Genomic DNA, 21,176 nt, shown 5'->3' with positions numbered 1-21,176 from the left:
ACACACACACACCTATTAAGGTTCCTCTCCTTGAGAGTTGTGAACTTTTAAAGACTGCATGCATTTCAGATTCAGCAATTAGCATTTAGGCACATGTGGAGCATTCTGCATAATAATATAAGGTGTTATACTTGACATTGCATGGATCTGAATGAGATATAGAGAGATATGGAGCACCTTGTAAATGTGTTTTCAGTTTTTGAATACTCAGAGGCTTTACACAAAGCTAACCATAACTATCACTCTTGTTCCCTCCCCCTTTGTCCCCTCCCCTGCCATCCAGGCTCCTTCAAAGATGGTCCGGCTGCCACTGAGACCTGGAGCTCTAATGCCACAATGAGGACTCACACACGGGGGGCTCCTAGTGTGTTTTTCATACATGTGGTTTGCTTCACACTGGTCTACAGCAGCAATAACAGCCCAAGCACTGTGGTTCCTTTTGTCAATGCCAACTACGACAGCTACCCAATGCTCTACTTTTCCAGAGGAGAGATGCGGGATTTGCGATTCAAGGCCGCCAGTTCACACCAACACATTTCGGCTCGGTTGGCTGAGGCCGTGCAGACCATGCTGTCAAACCCTTTGGAGTACCTTCCTCCCTGGGATCCCAAGGACTTCAGTGCTCGATGGAATGAGATTTACGGCAACAACTTGGGTGCTCTAGCAATGTTCTGCCTGCTTTATCCAGAGAACCTGGAAGCTATCAATATGGCCAGAGATTACATGGAAAGAATGGCGGCGCAGCCTAGTTGGTATATTTTTATCTTTGTTTCTACTGCCCCCTCCCCACAAAAACCCATTTGTACTTAAAAAAAAAAGATTTATATGAAGCGAAAGCAAGAAAAAGAGTAGGACGTTTTGGTTTTCTTCCTTAATTTTGTTTGAAATGAGTGCACATTTTCCTAAGCCTAAAGACATGGCAGATGCTTATACTGTAACTCCCCCCCCCCCCGCCAAACTACACATTATGTTAGTCATGTATGTAAACATGCATGCTTAATCAGACTGCTTTTATTTTGGAGAAAAATCAGCTATGACACACTGATGCGGAATGGGCTCAGAATCCAGAACAGGACTTGTACCCATTTATTGCTGAAAATCCCCCCTGCCTGGTTGCCATTTGTCTCTTGAGGTGCTACTTAAAGTAAAGGTTTTGTCTGTAGTCATGACATAGTGTCATTGTTCCCATGGGGCATTGTTCTCGTTGGAAACCCCACTGGGCTCTTGTGGGCAGCAAAATGTTAGCTTTTTTATATATTAAAATAGAAAAAGGAAGAAAATTCCTTGGCCGCTTCATTTTTATTTTTAAATTCTGAACTGCCCTGAGATCTACAGGTATAGGTAGTGTACAAATTTAATAAATACATAATAATAAATAAGTATTAAAGGCTAGGACTTCTTCCTAAAAGGTCTTAAATGTCCCCTTCCACGGGCAGGCCCTTTTTTACAAGCAACTAATAGTCCTGCCAAAGAGGAAGGGATATTTGGCTCAGTCTTTGTTTATATGATAGCAGAAGAATATTATTTCAATATGAGTACTCAGTTACAAATATATCAAAACTTAAATGTGTTAACAGTTCATAATAGGAGTTTCCACCCTGCACAAAGTATTTATTATGCTGTTTGCATTCTTTCCTGCAGTCTTTTCGACTTTATAATACTGTTTTAATACTGCCATGCATTGCTTTCTCACTTAGGTGCCTAATGAGTGTTAAAATTATCTCCTACTTACTTCCATATCATTTGGTATGCTGTTCTTAATTACATCCTAGAAAACTCATATTTGCAATCAAATGAGCCACGGCAAATTCTTGCTCATATTCTGGTTTATCCTATGGAAACTCACGTTTTAGTTGGATAGTTAAAAACATGTTGCATTCTCAGTTGTTTATATATTTTTCGTGGATCCTGAGGTTAAAATACAGCTTTAAGAGGATTCTGCATTGTAAAGCTTGATTATTTTAATCACCATTTCTAATAAGCTCAGTGGTAGAGCATCAGCTTTGCATGCACAATATACTGGGCTCCATTACTGCTACCTGCAGGTAGACCTGAGAGAGACCCCAACCTGAAGCCCTGGAGAGCTGCTGCCAATCAGGGTAAACATTACTGAGCTAAGTGTTTATGAAATTAATCTCATCTCAAAATCCGTAACTCAGGTTACACTTTTAAAGACACACCCTTTAACAAGTGAGATGTCTGCTCTGTTATATGTTTAGGATTAATTTGTTGTTGTTTTTTGTATCGTTAATGGTTCAGAGAGCAACAAAAACATTTCATGATGAACACTTACTCCAGATTGTCACAAATGGAGCAGGACCACAGTAATTCCTGTTACTGATATAGTAACTTGCTACTGTACGTAGGGTCTTCAAGTTACAATGCTGGATGGACCCATTTATGCAAGCCATTCAACAAGTATGATGAGTGGAAGCCTGAGGAAATGATAGCATAGGCATGATGGATGGAATGGGAGGAGAGGTAGCATACAAGTGTGAATATTGCAGATAGAACCTAATTACCTGACCTCTCGCTTGATTTCAAGTTTTCCCATGTCTGTAGCATTCACCTGTAACAAAATAGCCTCCCAGCTCTAGATCCAGCTTATTGGGCCATTTGAAGACTTTTACTGAAAAGTGTGAAAGTAACCATTGTTTTCTTTTTACAGTGTCTAGGCTGAATTGCCTGCACTGTAAAGCATCTCACTGCTTTATGGAATGTTTTGTTTCCTGTGCTTGGAATGCAGCTTGAAATCCTATCTTGTGTTTGTGTATCTTGCATTTCAACTTGGTTAAAAAGAAGAAGAAGAAGTTTGGTATATACTTTCACGCTAAGTGCCTCGTTGGCTGCCTCTTTCAAAATAGAGATAATGCAGTAGATTGCATTTTCTCCTGTGCCACATCTTACAACTCTGTATTTTCAGTTAAAGTATTTTGTATTGTATTTGTCCGTAGACATTATGCTTTTCAAGACCAGGGCATGTTGTTTTATGACTATGATGATGATTTTTCAGAGAATGCTGCTGAGGGATGGGGCGCCTCAGGCCCAGGGGCCAAATTATGCCCTCCAGGCTCTTTATCTGACTCCTCCAATACAACATCTCCTTCCCAAGCCACTCCCCTCTCCAGGCCATGCCCCTCACCTGCCCTTCTCCATACTCTCCCCAAGTGCTTTTGCCTGGCTGGAATGTGTCCTTGAACTGTAATGATGCCTCTACATGGACAGACAGACATGCAGAAACCTTGACTTATAAGTGGCTGGATTGCAGCCGCTGTACGGGTTTAAGAGTCTCATTTGTTGCCCCACTCACCTTTGCTTCTGGCCCTACCCATCATTGGCATATAGCCCCATCATGGTACATGGCCATGAGGATATGCAGTTTTTGGGCTGAATGAGGTTCCCCACTCCTGCTTAATTATGATGATACCAGTGCCATAACAGTGGAAGAGAAAGAAAGGGAAAGACAACCAAGAATGAATGTGAGCAAAAGGATGCAATCCTAAACACGTGAATAAGCCCCTTTAAACACAGTAGGATTTGCCTCTGGATAAATGTACGTAGGATTACAAGAATACGCTTTATTTCAATGGAAGATGAGAATTTAAATTGTTGTATAACCACTATAGTATTTGAAATATTTATAAATAATCCATTAAAAATAAATAAAAATAAATCTAGTAGCGGACTAGGTAAAAGAGAAGATAAGGGAAACTATATTCTAAAAATGATAAAATTAAGAGATTTGTTTTTAAAAGATGGGAGCAGTGATTCTAAAAATTAATCTATACCTCTGTTTTATTAAGTATAATGTAATAACTTTAACAGGTTGTACATTTTTAACTGGTTGTAAACAGAGCTCCTATCCCTAAATGATTTATATATCATCCTGGCATTTGCTATATGACGTTTCTACAAAATATCATGGAAATGTTATTATATTGCATGCTTCAAAGCACTGAAAGATAAACATTTTATGAATAGTTTGCTGTCAGGTGACTCCCTAGAAGGAAAATATTGGCAGATGTTGCCTGTTGTGTAGTGATATTTTCCATACATTTTAAAGCCTGTTCAAGAACTTAGTGACATAATTTGAGTCTGATGCAAGGCCATATTTGAACTTTCACTTAAAGAAATTCAGAGGAGCTCTCTTAAACTTTCATTGTATTTCAGCTAGTAAACCACTCTTTTACTGTATAAGCTATGGTCTGTGTGCACTACAGTGGTACCTTGGGTTACATACGCTTCAGGATACATACGCTTCAGGTTACAGACTCCGCTAACCCAGAAATAGTACCTCGGGTTAAGAACTTTGCTTCAGGATGAGAACAGAAATTGTGCTCCGGCGGTGCGGCAGCAGCAGGAGGCCCCATTAGCTAAAGTGGTGCTTCAGGTTAAGAACAGTTTCAAGTTAAGAACGGACCTCCGGAATGAATTAAGTACTTAACCCAAGGTACCACTGTATTTGTTTTGGTGCACCATTGGTGGAATTCAATTTCCCTACTCCACAGTGCAGATGGGTTGATTTGAAAGAGCCATTTCACACTGTACTTAGGCTTGTATCTGTTATTCAGAACTGCATCATTGTTTTCTGTTAAAAATGCAGAAAGTGAGAAATGCATCCCTAAGCATGCATTGAGTGTGTGCCTAGAAGCTGTAGTCAGTTAGAGTTCCTTGGTGTGTATCTCTGAATGTTTATGAACATGCATCTGTCCTTCATACATAACATATTTACTGTGGAAGAAAAGACCATAGAATCATAGAATCATAGAGTTGGAAGAGACCACAAGGGCCATCGAGTCCAACCCCCTGCCAAGCAGGAAACACCATCAGAGCACTCCTGACATATGGTTGTCAAGAGTGCTGACATATGGTTGTCAAGAGTGACCAGTATGGCCCTATTTGGTAATTGCCAAGGTATTTCAGAAGAGAGAGGCTGTTGGCAGTAGAACTTCTGCTTTCCATGTAGACAGCCTCTGGTTCAATCCCTGGCGTGTCCAGGTGGAGGGGGGGAGAATGCCCCCAGTTCAAAACCATGGAGGGCTGCTGCTACTCAGTGTAGATACTGCTGAGATAGATGGACCCATGGCCAGACTTTGGAATGTACTTTCTGAAGTTCTTATGAAACCAGGCCAAAACGAGTGCTTAAAAAACCAACAACTTTATTGTGAAGATCAGCCAAGAACACCTGCACTCACATAGCTGCCTTGATTCTGGGCCTTCTGTGGTTATCAGGTAAAACTCCTCATCACTTGGTTACTGTGAAGTGTGTGATATATAAAGCAACACTTGACTGGAGTTGTGAACCACTCTACTTCCAAATAGGATTGGAAGAGTGCTGATTCCTTAACAATTTTAGCCACATACCATCATCTGTGATTTAATGTTTTTAAGTTTGATAGCTGCGATCAACCCCCTCTCCATTTTCTTTTGCTCTTTATTGAAGTCCGTGAAATTGCACCAGGATAAATAGGTTCTAGATCTGTATTATGTTACCAGATAGTGAATGAATAACATTTTGTCAACTGTGTAGGCTTCTAGTGTGGTTTTGAAAGTACCTAGTGCCTCTTCTCAGTGGGTTGTACTATCCAATTTAAGTTACACTCAAATAGGTCCATTAGTAATAATGGATGTAAGTTAGTCATGTCAATTTCAGTAGGTCTATTTTGAGTATGACTTAATTGGATTTAAACCCAGCTTTAATGAAAGTTAACATTGGTAGCAATTGTTTAGATTTTGTTTTCAGAGCTTGAATTTATTCTTAGCTAATCCCCCCATTAAGTGCTCTAGAAAATTTCTAATCTCCTTCCTTCAAAGGATTAAAGGAAAGTTTAGCATTATACTGATTCATGATGCAACAATAAATTTAAGAGATTCCATTCTTTGTCTTTCAAGGCAAGCCTGTAAGTTGGTATATTGAGTCCAAGCAAGGATTCTGATACTTGCATAGCTATCTACTTGTATATCAGCAGTGCATGATAGTACTTTTCAAAACAAGAATTATTTAAATCCAATACAGTCTTTTTCTCCCCCCCCCATGTTATTCCTGAAGAAGAGTTTTTTGCTCTTTTGCTTCTGATTTTACAGTTGTGAAACTTTTGCATAAGTTCTTCTTTCCGTAAAATCACTGATTTTCTTCCCCACCACAAAACTGAATAATTTCCTCTACTGAAGAATCTCTGTGTTTGAAACACATTGGGAAACATAGAAATGAACTAGTCAATAATTTGTTTGTATGTCCATTGGTTTTTCCTTTTAGTTCTATTCTTTGAAAAGCTGGCCATACCCATCCAGTACCTTTGTGAAAGGTGTTAGAATGATTTCCAGTTTCAGGGTCTGTCCGGGCAAATTTTTAAGGTCACGTTTTTATTTCACTATTGAACCTTGATGTCTCTGTAGGAATTTCAGATTGAGTTGTGCAGCCTCCTCAGCTGCAAATTGGAAGAACAGGTTTCTCCTTAACTGGATTTGGGGAAGAAGTGCATATATTTGATGAAAACACAGCAGGGTCGCTGCTAAAATGTACTTCTGAGCACACCCTATTAATAGGAAATGATTTTTTAAAAAGCCAGTCAGAATGCATCGTTTGGATTGGTTCAGACAATCCAAAAGAACTTCCACAGCACACATGTGCTAATCTTTTAACATGCCACAAGACTTGTTTTTTGCTGCAACAGGCTAGAAATGGTTTCATATAGCAGATGTTTAATGACCTTCAGGGAAGTAAGATAAATTTGGCATACAAAACATACCTTTGAATGAATGCATTGTGGCTTTTGTTCAACAGATAAATCTTTACAAACATCTGGCCTAGCCTAAAATATGCCTGACTTCAGGCTGCTGGCAGCTAGTGTTACTTTGATATGTTTCAGGCAAAGATTGGCTAGTCAGTCTTGGACCCGGTCCATCGGAGACTGCCACTAGAAACTGAGCTAATGGCGGACAGATTTCTGAAGTCCCATGTTGCCAAAATGATTCACCAGACACATAGGTAGCATCTCCATATGGGATCCTGTAAGCTTGGTGTTTAGATATTCTGACAGAAGATCTTCAGGAGTTGTACAAACCAGAAGAGGTTCTGCAAAGAAAACTATTAATTCCCAACAAACAAAATTCAAACTGAAGTCAGTCTTCCTGCATTTGATAGTTTCTCTTTTTACTCAAGCTGGTGAGTCATTTATCTAAAGTGGAAACATGTGCAGATAAAGTTTGCTTATGATAAGGGCTATCTATTTCTATCTTTGACCTGTTCTATACAGAAAAACACAAGGAAGATGGAGCAAGCTTGTTTTCTTTAAAAAAATATATTATTGTTATGAAATTGTACACATGAATCTTGAAACATGACATAACTAATAAGAAATGGATCACAGGGGAGTAAAACACTAAACATTATTTTACTTTTTTTTTTTTACATTATTTCACATAATAATGAAGTCATTACAGTAAATCAGTAAAATGATTTTTTTTCAATGAATCACCTTATTGGGTGACATCAATTCCACCACATGGCTAAACTGGCTTGCTTCATAACAGCAACTTAAATTCAGAATGCCCCAGCTGCCAACTGGGTATAATAAATACTTTTTAATATGTGATCGGTCTGATTGAAATATAAACTTGCTAAGTCCCCCTCCCCCCCCATTTCTTCAGATGAGCAGGTATGCAGAATGGCAGCATCTGGAACAAAAGAAGTAACTGCAGTACAATCATTTTAGAAGCAGCCAGTTGGTCCATAATGAAGTGTCTCAATTTATGACAACATATTCTATTCGTATTTATACCTTTCCAAACCATACTAGAATTAGACTGATACAACTTGTTCAAAATATGCATGATTTGTACCCCTAGATATTTAAGCAAGCTTGTTTTTCTCATGCTCCAGAGCCCGCACCCCCCACCTGCAGCTCTCCAAATGTTTTGGCCTACAACTCCCATGATCTCTAGCTAACAGGACCAATGTTCAGGGATGATGGGAATTGTAGTCCAAAACATCTGGAGGGCCGGCGGTTGGGGATGCCTGCTCCAGAGGATAGGTCCCAAACCAAGGGATTCAACTTAAAAGAAAGGTGATTCTGAGTAAACATTATGAAGAACTTTCTAACAGTAAGAGCTGTTCAGCAGTGCAATGGACTACCTTGGAAGGTGGTAGACTCTCCTTCCTTGGAGGTTTAAAAGCAGAGATTGGGTGGTCATCTGTCATGGATGCTTTAGCTGAGATTCCTGCATTGCAAAGAGTTGAACTAAATGGCCCTTGCCGTCCCTTCCAGCTCTACAGTACTATCAATTGTACACAATTTCAACAAAATTCAGAAGTGGGTTGTGTGCTTTAGTGTTTCCCCTTTCCAAAAATTCCTGTGGTATAAATTCCACAATAAAAACCACAATGTGTACAGCTGGAAAGCTCAAATTCTTTATTAAATATCCCACAAAGTCTTTGGATAGTGGTTTTCTCCCCCCTTTTTTTTCTTAAAAAAAGCCTACTGACAGTGTTCTTTTTAAAAAAGCTTGACAGAGCCATAATGATTCAATAAAGCCCAATTAATTTATTGAATTCCATGTAGATGTGTGTCCCCCCCCCCCACCTCAAGGGTAGAAGTCAAAGCATGTCACGGTTTCTGGGAAGTTTATCTACATGTCCCTAGAGGAAGTGCTTTAGTTGCAATGAATGTAGAGGAGACAAAAACACTTTGAGTACAATGTGGACAGAGCAAAGTTGATCAGCAGGCTGACCAGTGTGCCTAAGAGCTCAGTGGCTTTGAAGACACAATGTAAAAACTCCCTGGAATTTGTGTAGGCTTGTCCATAGAAATGAGTTTAGTGTCTTGGAGTACCCTCCAAAAAAATGGGGGTGGAGGAAGCTTAATGTTTTCAGATGGAATTTACATGTTTCTGGTGGAAATGCATGCAGATTTGGCTTCAGAATCAAAGCTCTTAGGATAAGTAATAGCATTACTTTAGGTTGCTGTTTTGGGAATTTGATATGAAAACAAAAGACAGGCTATAGGCTGAGAGAGGAAAAGGTTCAAAAACTGAGAGAGGAGAATTGCAGCAACCAAATCTGAAATCACAGCTGAGGCCTTGTATGTGAAAGGAGGGTGTTGATGGAAAGGGAAACAAAGGCAGAAGTCAGCAATCCATCTCTGTTTTGATCCAGCAGTTGCTAGATGGCTTTAGGTCACTTGTCTACCAAGGAACAAAGGCTGTGCATCACTAACGGACTCTCAGCTGCTACAGGATATTTAACATGTTGAATTTTAATATAGGATTTGCTGCCTCTCCTACTTCCTCCTATTCTTCTCCTTACCTCTCTGTCTTAATGTGTTATTAAGTACGCCCAGGTGAGGATGCAGGAACTGGAGTGTTAGTTTGTTTAAATATTGATATACTGCTGCATCATAGAAATATATCACAGCAGTTTGCAACAATATAAAGCCATAAAACCATACAGTAATATCATAAATAATTAAAAACAAGTTAAAATTAAAAGAATTAAAAGCAAACATCAGCACACCATTGTGGGCATGTACTCTTTAATTGCCTGCAAAGGCCTGGCAGAATAGAAAAGTTTTCAGCAGGCGTTTATAAGTTGGCACAGATGGTGCCTGCTGAATCTCTGCTGGCAGGGTGTTCCAGTACACAGAATGGGGATAAACCAGGGGCTTCTCAGAGCAGAGGCATTCCCACATTGGGAAGGGCCATACCACAGTGGGAGAGCATCAGAAATGGTCCCCAGAATCTCCAGATGGGAACCCTGGAGAGATCAGTGTAGACAATACAGTGGTGCCCCGCAAGACGAATGCTTCGCAAGACGGAAAACCCGCTAGACGAAAGGGTTTTCCGTTTTTGAGCTGCTTCGCAAGACAATTTTCCCTATGGGCTTGCTTTGCAAGACGAAAACGATTTGCGAGCCGCTAATCCGCTAAGCCTTTAATAGCCGCTAAACCGCTAATAGCCGCTAAACCGCTAAGAGCGCTAATCCGCTAAGCCACTAATAGGGTTGCTTCGCAAGACGAAAAAACCGCTAGACGAAGAGACTCGCGGAACGGATTAATTTCGTCTTGCGAGGCACCACTGTACTAAACTTGATGGACCAGTGGTCCGACTCGGTATAAGTCAGCTTCCAAGGTTCCTATTTTATTCAAAGCACTTTCATACTGAAAATGTTCCATCTACACTCTACCAGAAAATCTAAAGGATGCTAGTTCTATCACACTATTATTTATCAGACCACGCCTCTCTGATTTTGTTGTAGGGACAGCAGTGGGAAATGGTTAAGTGTTCATTCATTCACGTATTTTAAGCCATGATAGGCCAACACTAGTTAAGTATTAAAAAATATAATTTTCCAGGCACTTTTTTTCACTCTTAAAGGAAAAGTCTACTTTGTAGATTGCTAAGGATGGTGGTACCAAAGCTGCTTTTCCACATTGCAAAAGGAGCTTAACACAAACCAAACCTGAGTCCCAGTTTTATTGAACAGAGTGAATTTTCTTCCAGTTGTGGCTTGCATGTGTCTATCAAGTCCTCATCTTTACTTCCTACCTCTGTAGGGCCGCAGTTTTGGCAAAATCAAAGTACAGAAAATAAGCAATTAACACCACACTAAATGGAGAGTTTATTGGGGATAAATTGGTGAGGTTTTAAATATTTGCCTCTTGATAAACATGGGATAGCTCTGGGCAGCTGTTCATTAAAAATGTGGAACAGTTGCACGTTTAGCTAGAGGTTGCTAACATAGGCTGCTTTTTGAGCCATTGCCTTTAGTGAAGTAAACTGCAAGGGAATAGCAGTGTAAATTAAGAGTGTGGCAGACAGACAGACAGACAGATACTGACATGGAGGTCCAGTTATATTTTAATATGTTCAGAGTTTAATCCAAGATTAAATGTTTGAAGTTCATTTGAGTTTCTGCAATTAGAGAAGCCTTTGTGGGAGGAAGGGGGAGGGGAACCACCCAAAAACCTTCTCAGTAGATGTAATGTTTTGGTAAGGCTGTGCTTAGCGTTGTTCCTTTCAGCTTGATTCCAGTGATCCCATAGTACATTTTTGAAGGCAAATAAATGACTCCACAGTGTGAATGTGTAAATAGGTCCTTTTAAATCACCAATGGTCTGGCATAATCAGTGGTTTGCTGTGGTATTTTTCAAAAGCTAGAGTGTTAAAAAGGTTTGTGTAGGTATAAAATGTTTGCATTTTATGAAGCATCAGTATGTTACACAGCTCATATGAAGACTGTGTAACGTTTTTATTGCTTTTTACTTCTAGAAACGTTGTAGATTTTAAAGTGTCCACCTAACGTATAAAGGAAACTCGTAAACGTTCAGCCATTTATGGGCAGCAGTTTCTCTAGGGTTCAGTCACCTCCATCCCACAAACAAACATATGGATTTTGCATAATTTCTAGCATCTTAAGTAGGCGGCAGAGCAATTCAACCCTCTGTCAGCACAGGGATCCAGCCTAATAATAATAATAATAATTTTTAAAAAAATATTTATATCCCACCCTCCCCAGCCGAAGCCGGGCTCAGGGCGGCTAACAACAATAAATATGGATAATATGGATAATACCTGTCAGAGCTGCCACCCAGTCCCAGCTCACATAGGACCAAGTCCGCCAGCGTTCACTTTATAAGAGTCTTTATTAAGTTACAGGTTTCATTTCCGAACTGCAGCGTGCAGCTCTACACCTTCTGCCCTAGGTCGGCGAAGACCCGTCTGAGTCCCCGCCTCTTGCACACCAGCTTAATACCCTAGCCTTGCTCCACCTCCTTCGCCTCTCCCTACGTCTCTGGGTCCTTCTGCCCCCCTGGGCCTCCTCCCTTCTACTCTCCTCTGACGCTGACCCCCCTGATCCTTCTGCCTCCTTGCGGCGGGCTTTGGGACCTGGCTCACTCTCCGGGCTGCTTACTGCTCCAGCTTCCGCTGCATTTGAACTTGGCGCGCGCGCCCAACTCTCTACTTTCCTCTTAACCGTTGCCTCGCTCTCTGAGGAGGGCGTGACCACCCCTGACTCGTGCCCTCCCTCCTGCTGACAGCCTCCGGAACCCGATGCCTGGCTACCTTCCTCCCTGCTGCTCTCAGTCTTGAGCGTGGGTCCCGACTTCCAGCTGCTGCCGCCCTCAGTTATGAGCGTGGGTCCCGACTTCCAGCTGCTACTCTCTGAATCTCCTCTGTTCCCTTCCTCCTGGGGTGTCCCCCCGGATCCCCCCCTTGCTCTGCTCACTGGGGCTCCCTTTTGGGAGTCCTCTGACTCACTGCTTAGGCTTGGAGATCTCGGGTCGTCATCATCACTCATTTTCCCTTCGGATTCCTCCCCCTCGCTCTCTGCTTCCTCCCTTCTCTGCGTCTCTGCTCCTGAACCCCTGACATCCATCCCCCCCTCGAAGCCCCCCCTTCCCCCCTCCCCGCTTTCAGGTGTGGGTGCTGGGTGCTCCATCATCACGGGAGGGAATGCCGGATACAGTTCGCTCCCCGTGGTTGGCCGCCAACTGAAGACCTCCGAGTCTTCCTCCTCGCGGTCGCCGACGTTGACCTGTTCCGCTTCCATCTCTGTACCGCCGTGCTCGAACCCAAGGTCCTCCCCGAACACGTCCATGTCAGTCTCTGCGTCGGTCGCTCGACCTGGCATCTCCAGCCACTTCCGGCGCCATTGCTCCTCCGGTCGATCGTCCCACCAATACGAGGTGTCTGACGCCGAACCCGCCGGCGATCCTTCTGGGGAACGGGTGCTCAGTGCGGGTTCCCCGTCCGAGTCGAATCCATGGAACGTGCTGGAAGAAAGTGTGGGCGTGAACAGCCAGTCGTCGAAGAAGCTCGCTGGCATGGGTCTGTGTGGGAAAAGGGCATGAAACTCGTCCTTGAGCAGGGGTTCCTCCAAAGCGTAGTCTGGCACCCAGCTATTGGCGCTGGCCCGGGTGCCCTCTCTGGCTAGGAGGTATTCGACTCCCTCTTCCCCCCATCTGGAGTCCAAAATCTCCGTGACCTCGTTGATGGGGTCTTGCTGCGTCACCCCTCGCGTCTCCGTCCGCTCCCGGAACGGACTCGGTGCCGTCCCTGGCTCCTGGAATCTGTGAGGTGCCTTGTAGGGAGTGAGCACCGACCTGTGGAACACCGGATGCATTCTGGAACCCTCCGGCAGCACCAGTCGGAAGGCTACCGGGTTGATCTGTGCTTCGACTTGGTACGGACCAATTTGCTTGTGCCCCAACTTCTTCTTGGCTAGTGACCTGGTCGGCACTGCGTGGGCTGCCAACCAGACCCAGTCTCCCACTTGGATCTCTTCGCCAACCCGCCTGTGCTTGTCAGCTTGCACCTTGTAGGCGTGCTTAGCTAGCTCCAGCTGCCGTCTGAGTTGATCGTGTACCGCCTGCAACTCTGACGCGAACGCGTCCGCCGTCTGTGGTTCTCCGTCCCCCACTCTCTCCCGTCCCGGGAAGGTTCTGGGATTCCTCCCATTGTTGGCGAAGAACGGCGTCACCCCTGTGGACACGTGCTTCGTGTTGTTGTAAGCGAACTCGGCGAGCGGCAGGTAATCCACCCAGGTCGCAGGTTGTTGATTGGCATAGCATCTCAGGTACTGCTGCATGATGGCATTGACCCTCTCTGCTTGCCCGTTGGTCTGCGGGTGTCTTGCTGATGCCAGATCGACCTTGACATTTAGAAAACTCATCAGCTTCTGCCAGAAATTCGAGACGAACTGGCGCCCGCGGTCGGACAGGATAGACCGCGGCAGACCATGCACTTTGAACACGTGATCTATGAACAGTTTGGCGGTTTGTTCCGCCGTGGCCACCTTCGCACACGGAATGAAATGTGCCATCTTGGTGAACAAGTCCACCACCACTAGTACAGCTGTCTTGCCTCTCGAGCTGGGTAGATCCGTAACAAAGTCCAGGGCCACCCTCTCCCACGGTTCAAACGGCGTTTGCAGCGGTTCCAGCAGTCCCGCCGGTGGTTTGTGCACCGGTTTGGCCCTCTGGCAGGTGTCGCACCTCGCAACGTAGTCCGCGACTTCCCCTCTCAGTCTGGGCCACCAAAAGTCCCTTGCGACTAATTCCACCGTTTTTTCCGTGCCAAAGTGCCCGGCCGTGGGTGCGTCGTGCAGCTGCTGCAGTACCCTGGCGCGAAGTTCGTCTCCCGGCACGTAGATGGCCCCTTTACGTAAGAGCAAGCCGTCTCGTATCTGGAACCCGTCGCCCTTCGCCGTGCCCTTGTGCACCTCTGCCATCTTCGCCTGCGCGAAGGAGTCGTCCTGCAACGCCCGCCGCACCGCATCCAGGTCTACTGTGGCTGAAGCGCACGCCCACGCTGTTGGCGCGAAGATGTGCATGGCTGCCGCTGGCGTCGCCTCTTCGAGGTATTGCGGTTTGCGGGACAGTGCATCCGCCATGACGTTGGTGTCGCCTGGGACGTACTCTATTCGGAAATTGAAGTCAGCAAAGAACTCCGCCCAACGTATCTGCCTCTGGTTCAGGAACTGAGCCGTGCGCCAGTGCTCCAGATTCTTGTGATCCGTGCAGACCTGCACCGTGTGCTTGGCGCCGATCAGGAAGTGCCTCCACGCCTTGAAAGCTGCATGAATGGCCAGCAACTCCCTGTCCCAGATGGTGTAGTTCTGCTCCGACTTGCTGAGCTTTCTGGAGTAGAACGCTCCCGGCCTCCAGACCCCCTGTGGGTCCCTTTGCAGCAGGACAGCTCCCACTGCTCTATCGGACGCGTCTGTCTCTACCCGCATCGGTCTGCTGGGGTCGATATGCAGCAGTTGCTCTTCCGACGCGAAGAGACGCTTGAGTGCTTGAAAGGACTGCTCCGCCTGCTCCGTCCAGATGAATTTCTTTTTCTTGGAGCTTAGCGTGTCCGTAATGGCCGCCGTCTGCATCGCAAACCCCTTGATAAACTTGCGATAGAAGTTGGCGAAGCCGACAAACCGCTGGACCTCCTTCCGGTTGCGCGGGCTCTTCCAATCCAACACCGCACGAACCTTGGCGCTGTCCATGGCTAGCCCCTTGTCCGACAACTTGTAACCCAAGAAATCCACCTCCGTCGTGTCGAACTGGCACTTCTCCAGTTTGGCGTACAGTCTATGCTGCTGCAGCCTCTTCAGCACCTCCCGAACATCTTGGTCATGGGCTTGCTGCAATTCGGAGAATATCAGGATGTCATCCAGAAAGCAGACGCACTTCTTGTAAAGGAGTCCCGCCAACACATGATGCATGAAAGCTTGGAAACAGTGAGAACCGTTTTGCAATCCAAACGGCATCACTCTGTATTCGTAGGTGCCCAGAGGCGTGAACATGGCTGTCTTCCACTCATCGCCCTCCCTCATGCGGATGAGATTGTACGCACCTCGCAGGTCCAACTTGGTGAACACGCGTCCCTTGCGCACCGTCGCTAGTAGGTCGTCAATCCTGGGCATGGGGAAATCAGAAGGCTTGGTCATCTTGTTTAAGAGGCGAAAATCCACCACCAGTCTTTTTTGGGGCGTGTCTTTCTTCTTCACGAAGAAAACAGGACTGCCCCCTACTGCCCTGGACTCCCGGATGAAACCGCGCTGCAAATTGTGATCTATGAACTGTTTGAGTTCCTGTAATTCGTCCTCAGACATGGAATACAGCTTCCCTTTCGGCAGCGTCGCCCCTGGTAGGAGGTCAATCTTGCAGTCATATTGCCTGTGCGGTGGTAGCTTGTCAGCCTCTTTCTCGCAGAAGACCTCCAGAAAGTCTGCGTATTTGTGGGGGACTGCTTGCAACGTTCCCAACTGCAGTTGTGATTCCTCCTCCTCTCCCTCCTGTCTGGGCAGGATGCAGTGTTCTGCGCAATAAGAGGAGCCGAAGATCAGCTGTCTCTGGTACCAAGCCAGTGTCGGACTGTGCCTGTCCAGCCAACTCATGCCCAACACAATGGGCGTGTCCGACAGTTGGGTGACATTAAAACTGATGACTTCCCTGTGGTTGCCAAGGCGCATCACCATCGGTGGCGTTTGCTTCACCACCTGCCCCCCTAGCAACTCTCTGCCATCCACTGTGACGACTTGCAGGGGCAGAGTGGCGGGCAGTAGCTGTATAGCGTGCTGCTCCACAAAATCCTGCGCTATAAAGTCTGCGTTGCTTCCAGAATCCACAGAAAGCGGCACTTCGATAGTGACGCCATCGGGTAGCTGGAGAGATGCTGTGAGCTGCACTACTGGTTTGGGTGGGAGGGGGTCCGTGGGTTGCAAGATCGCTGGGGACTGCTTCACTGACGCGTCTGGCTGGGCCCCAGTGCCTCTGTCTCCAGCCAGACATCGTCGTTTCCCTGCTGTGGTTCTCCTTGCTGCGTTGCTGCAGTCACCATTGCTGAGGCTGCAGTGTGCTTGTGGAGCCTCCGGGGACACTCTTTCGCCAAATGGCCTGGATCCTCGCAGATGTAACACTTCCTGTTCCCTCTAGGAGGCTTCGCTTTCACTGCTGTCGGTGCTTGGGCTCTGGCTGCTGACTGAGCCCTTGCACCTCCAACCTCCATCGGTTCCCCTCCCCCTCCAGGCGGAGGTGTGGATTGCGCACGCGCTGCTTCTCTTGGAATGAAAGAGAAACTTCTCGCTGCTTCGCGCCCTCCACGTCCTTCATCTCTGCACCATGGACGTTCTTCCAGCCTCACCCCCACAGTCAGCGCCCTTTGGACCACCTCCTGCGTGCTTCGGGGCCTCTCCCCCCTTGCAATCTCATCCTTGACCGCAGAGCTTAGACCCTCCCAGAACAGGTCTCTGACAGGGGGCGAATCCCGGTCCCACTCTAAGGCACTGACCAGCGCAAAAAAGCGGGCGTGGTACTGCCGGACGCTTGCCCTCCCTTGTTTTAGTCCATGAATCTCCCGTCGGGCAAGATCCACATCAATAGTAGACAAAAAACACGCATCCATCGCTTTGATAAAGGCATCTGCATTCTGAAGCGCCGGATCTTTATCCCTCCACAAATTGCGTAGCCACGCTTTAGCATCCCCATGCAAATGGGATAGTATGAACCCCACTTTCTCTTCCTCATCTCTAAAGTCTTTTGCCAGCAGTTGCAGTGCGCACATTACGTCTGCTCGAAAATTGGGGTACTGTTGTAAATTCCCATCGAAGTGAGCCACAAGCCCTCCTGCTCTCCGTGCCAACCCAACCCCCTCCGGTCTGGGTCCTGGCTGCCCGTGTTTAACCCATGCTTCAAACCTGGCGTGGAGATCTCTGTAGGCGGCTGCCGCATCCTCCTCCCTCTTCTTGGATGCCAGTACCTCCGCGTTCAATTGGGTAACTGCCTGTTGCAGCGCTGCAACTGTCTCTGCTTCCGTCATCTCTGCTAACCGTCGTGAGCTTGCTCCCAAACACCGATCCCCTCCTCCAGCTGCCTCTCTCTCCGCTGCGAGATATCAGGTGTCCGAAGCTTTTGTGAGACGGGTCTTACTGTCAGAGCTGCCACCCAGTCCCAGCTCACATAGGACCAAGTCCGCCAGCGTTCACTTTATAAGAGTCTTTATTAAGTTACAGGTTTCATTTCCGAACTGCAGCGTGCAGCTCTACACCTTCTGCCCTAGGTCGGCGAAGACCCGTCTGAGTCCCCGCCTCTTGCACACCAGCTTAATACCCTAGCCTTGCTCCACCTCCTTCGCCTCTCCCTACGTCTCTGGGTCCTTCTGCCCCCCTGGGCCTCCTCCCTTCTACTCTCCTCTGACGCTGACCCCCCTGATCCTTCTGCCTCCTTGCGGCGGGCTTTGGGACCTGGCTCACTCTCCGGGCTGCTTACTGCTCCAGCTTCCGCTGCATTTGAACTTGGCGCGCGCGCCCAACTCTCTACTTTCCTCTTAACCGTTGCCTCGCTCTCTGAGGAGGGCGTGACCACCCCTGACTCGTGCCCTCCCTCCTGCTGACAGCCTCCGGAACCCGATGCCTGGCTACCTTCCTCCCTGCTGCTCTCAGTCTTGAGCGTGGGTCCCGACTTCCAGCTGCTGCCGCCCTCAGTTATGAGCGTGGGTCCCGACTTCCAGCTGCTACTCTCTGAATCTCCTCTGTTCCCTTCCTCCTGGGGTGTCCCCCCGGATCCCCCCCTTGCTCTGCTCACTGGGGCTCCCTTTTGGGAGTCCTCTGACTCACTGCTTAGGCTTGGAGATCTCGGGTCGTCATCATCACTCATTTTCCCTTCGGATTCCTCCCCCTCGCTCTCTGCTTCCTGCCTTCTCTGCGTCTCTGCTCCTGAACCCCTGACAATACCGTATGACTAAAATGAATAGAGTTGACCCTTCTCTTGTCTTCCACAGGCTGGTGAAGGATGCACCGTGGGATGAGGTCCCTCTCGCTCACTCTTTGGTTGGATTTGCCACTGCTTATGATTTCTTGTACAACTATCTTAGCAAGTCCCAGCAGGAAAGATTTCTTGAGGTGATTGCCAATGCCTCAGGATACATGTATGAAGCATCATACAGGCGGGGATGGGGATTCCAGTACCTGCACAACCACCAGCCAACCAACTGCGTGGCCTTGCTGGCAGGAAGCCTGGTTCTGATGAATCAAGGTATGTGCTGAACAATGAGAGAGTCGTTTTTTAAAAAAGCATGATTGAATCAGTAGCGTTTTCTAGTTGTGAACAAAAGTTTCAGAAGTTGATACAGTTGCTTGATAATCAACAGCTAGTGCAGCCAACTGGAAAGGGTATGTTGGAACCTGCCTCAAGTAGGCAGAATACAACTGCCTTCCACTTACATTGATTTACAGCACAGTAATAACTTACTTCTCAGTTACTGAAGTCATCTGGGTTTACTGCCAGGTAGCCGTGATTAGGATTGCAGCTTTAGTTTATTTTCAGGACAGCGCCTTGAGAAGTGTTACTGAATAAGCTAGCTGCTTCAGAAAGAATTTGCAAGTAATTTATTTATCCTGTATGTTTTGTAAAACAGCTTGAATGGGAAGCATATAACATGTGATATAATAGAGGGAGAAAAAATTATCTCTGTCCATTTATTCCACACCCTGTAAAACTGTATAAACCTCCTTTATCATTTGCCTATTTTTCTAAACTAAAAAGTCCCAACTGCTTTAGCCTTTCTTTGTGGGGAAGGGTTTCAACCCCTTGATCAATTTGGTTGTCTTTTTCTGCTGGTTTCCTGGTTGTTTTTGAGTTGGATAGACCGGAATTGTACATAGTATGATTCCATGAAATCCAGCCACTTTAAATATTGATTTAAGTGGTGCATCACATTTGCCTTCCCTCCCTTAATCAACCCTAGCATGGATTTTGCCTTTTTCTCCACTGATCCACACTGAGTTGCATCTTCCTTGAGCTATCCACCACAAACCCATGACCTTTCGTTTAGTCAGTCACTGACAACCACTGGTCATTGGCCAGGCATGATCACTTGGCAGAAAACCTGGGCAATACATGCTATCAAAGGCTTGTCTCCTATATATGGATCCAGCTTAATACACCTCACCAAGCCTGCATGTAAGTAACTGCTGCTTGGAGCAGAAGCAGCCAACTCACATAAGTAGGAAGATGGATCATGCCCCTGGCCTTCACTTGAGGTTTTGGAATAATTCATTTTTAACGAAAGCTGATATTCAGGGGAAGCTGAATTCCTTGCCACTTTCAGTTTGGATATTTCCATTGAATACTTTCCATCCTGGTCATAAACTAGTATGTGTAATTTTTTATATCTGTGTTTAAAAATGACATTTTATAGATCGTATCTCTATTTGGTATAATATTCTCAATATTACCTTCCAGGTTATCTTCAGGAAGCATACCTGTGGACTAAGCAAGTCCTTGCAATCATGGAAAAGTCTATAGTTCTGCTTCAGGAAGTGACAGATGGATCTCTCTACGAAGGAGTAGCGTATGGCAGCTACACCACCAGATCCCTTTTCCAATACATGTTCCTTGTTCAAAGGCACTTTGACATTAACCACTTTAAACACCCCTGGCTTAAAGAACATTTTGCTTTTATGTACAGGACAGTTCTGCCAGGTAAGCAGCTCAAATCGGCTTCAAAATAAATGACCAATGGGTCTTTAGATAAAGCCCCAAGTTGTGAGATTCTTGTGTACAGTGGCAGGCTGCATGCCAGTATCAAACTGTAGCCCCTCCTAACAGGAGATAAGTGCTGCTGGAGCTGAGCAGCACCAACCAGCTGTCAAGTGATACACATAGTGCAATCACACCTAAAAATCTGTTTCTGCACACATAGAGGATTCTCTGGATCAAAGTGATCCAGAATATTTGGGTTGGATCCAAAAGTGCATTTTTAAATGTAGAAAGCACTTTCTGCTTTTCTTGCCTGTTTGCCCATTCAGCTTGCCCATTTGCCCAACTTGCCTCTCCGCCCCCAGGTAACTAGCAGTGCCGCTGCTGGGAGGCTATTGCTGCACCTCTACCCTACCAGGAAGGCGCTCCTGCTGAAAAGGGTGTTAATATTGTGGTATGGATCTTCCTGCTGCAACTAGACTATGAAGTTGGACCACAATTTATTAAACCAGGCAAATCATCCTTATTAGAATGCCTGTTACAACACAAATATTCTCATACGTGTACATTTAACTGAGGCAATACCACTTCACAACTTTATATTGTTGGGTTTGAGATTAACAAAAAAGAGGGTGTCTGTTGAAACTCTTTTCTTAAATCGATTGCATGCTAGATAAAACATTCAAGAGCATAGTTAGAATCCTGGAAATCTTTAATTCCCAAGGACTCCCTCTGACTTCAGCAGGACACTCCAATCTCTTTACTCAAATATGCAGTGTTGAGTAATGTGCTTACATGGATACTTGTCTGATTTTACTTTTCCTCGTAGGATTCCAAAGGACAGTTGCTATTGCAGATTCCAACTACAATTGGTTTTATGGACCAGAGAGCCAGTTGGTGTTCCTGGACAAGTTCGTTATGCGCAATGGTAGTGGAAATTGGTTGGCTGATCAGATAAGGAGGAACCGAGTGCTTGAAGGCCCAGGGACACCATCCAAAGGACAGCGTTGGTGCACGCTTCACACTGAATTTCTCTGGTACGAGACAAACAAATCCCAATGCAGAGAGACTTTTGAGGGTCCTCTGCCAATGTATGTAAGAATATTGTACTCTGTTCATGTGCTACCTTGGACAAAAACTGACTGGCATGGAATTAACGTCCTTATGAACTTGGAATAAATTTTGAAATTATGAAAGCAGTATCTA

The 21,176-nt window shown here is 45.8% G+C and overlaps 1 protein-coding gene across 3 annotated transcripts in view; it reads left to right on the top strand.

Annotated features, from left to right (window-relative positions):
- The window catches only part of LOC309529048 (dermatan-sulfate epimerase), a 146,140-nt gene that overhangs the window by 120,408 nt on the left and 4,556 nt on the right, over nucleotides 1–21,176 (top strand). For 2 of the 3 annotated variants that reach the window (XM_082216743.1, XM_082216741.1), the window contains 4 exons: nucleotides 284–752; nucleotides 18,271–18,524; nucleotides 19,734–19,973; nucleotides 20,800–21,007. In XM_082216743.1, coding sequence (XP_082072869.1) covers nucleotides 284–752; nucleotides 18,271–18,524; nucleotides 19,734–19,973; nucleotides 20,800–21,007 — 1,171 coding nt within the window. Of the gene's footprint in view, nucleotides 1–283; nucleotides 753–18,270; nucleotides 18,525–19,733; nucleotides 19,974–20,799; nucleotides 21,008–21,176 lie in introns of those variants that run through there. The other variant, XM_082216742.1, reaches the window with a different exon arrangement.

This window comes from Podarcis vaucheri (assembly GCF_965113315.1).
Source record: "Podarcis vaucheri genome assembly, chromosome: 3".
NCBI lineage: Eukaryota > Metazoa > Chordata > Lepidosauria > Squamata > Lacertidae > Podarcis > Podarcis vaucheri.
The sequence above is the reverse complement of the archived record's forward strand: the minus strand, read 5'-3'. Positions and strand labels throughout refer to the sequence as shown.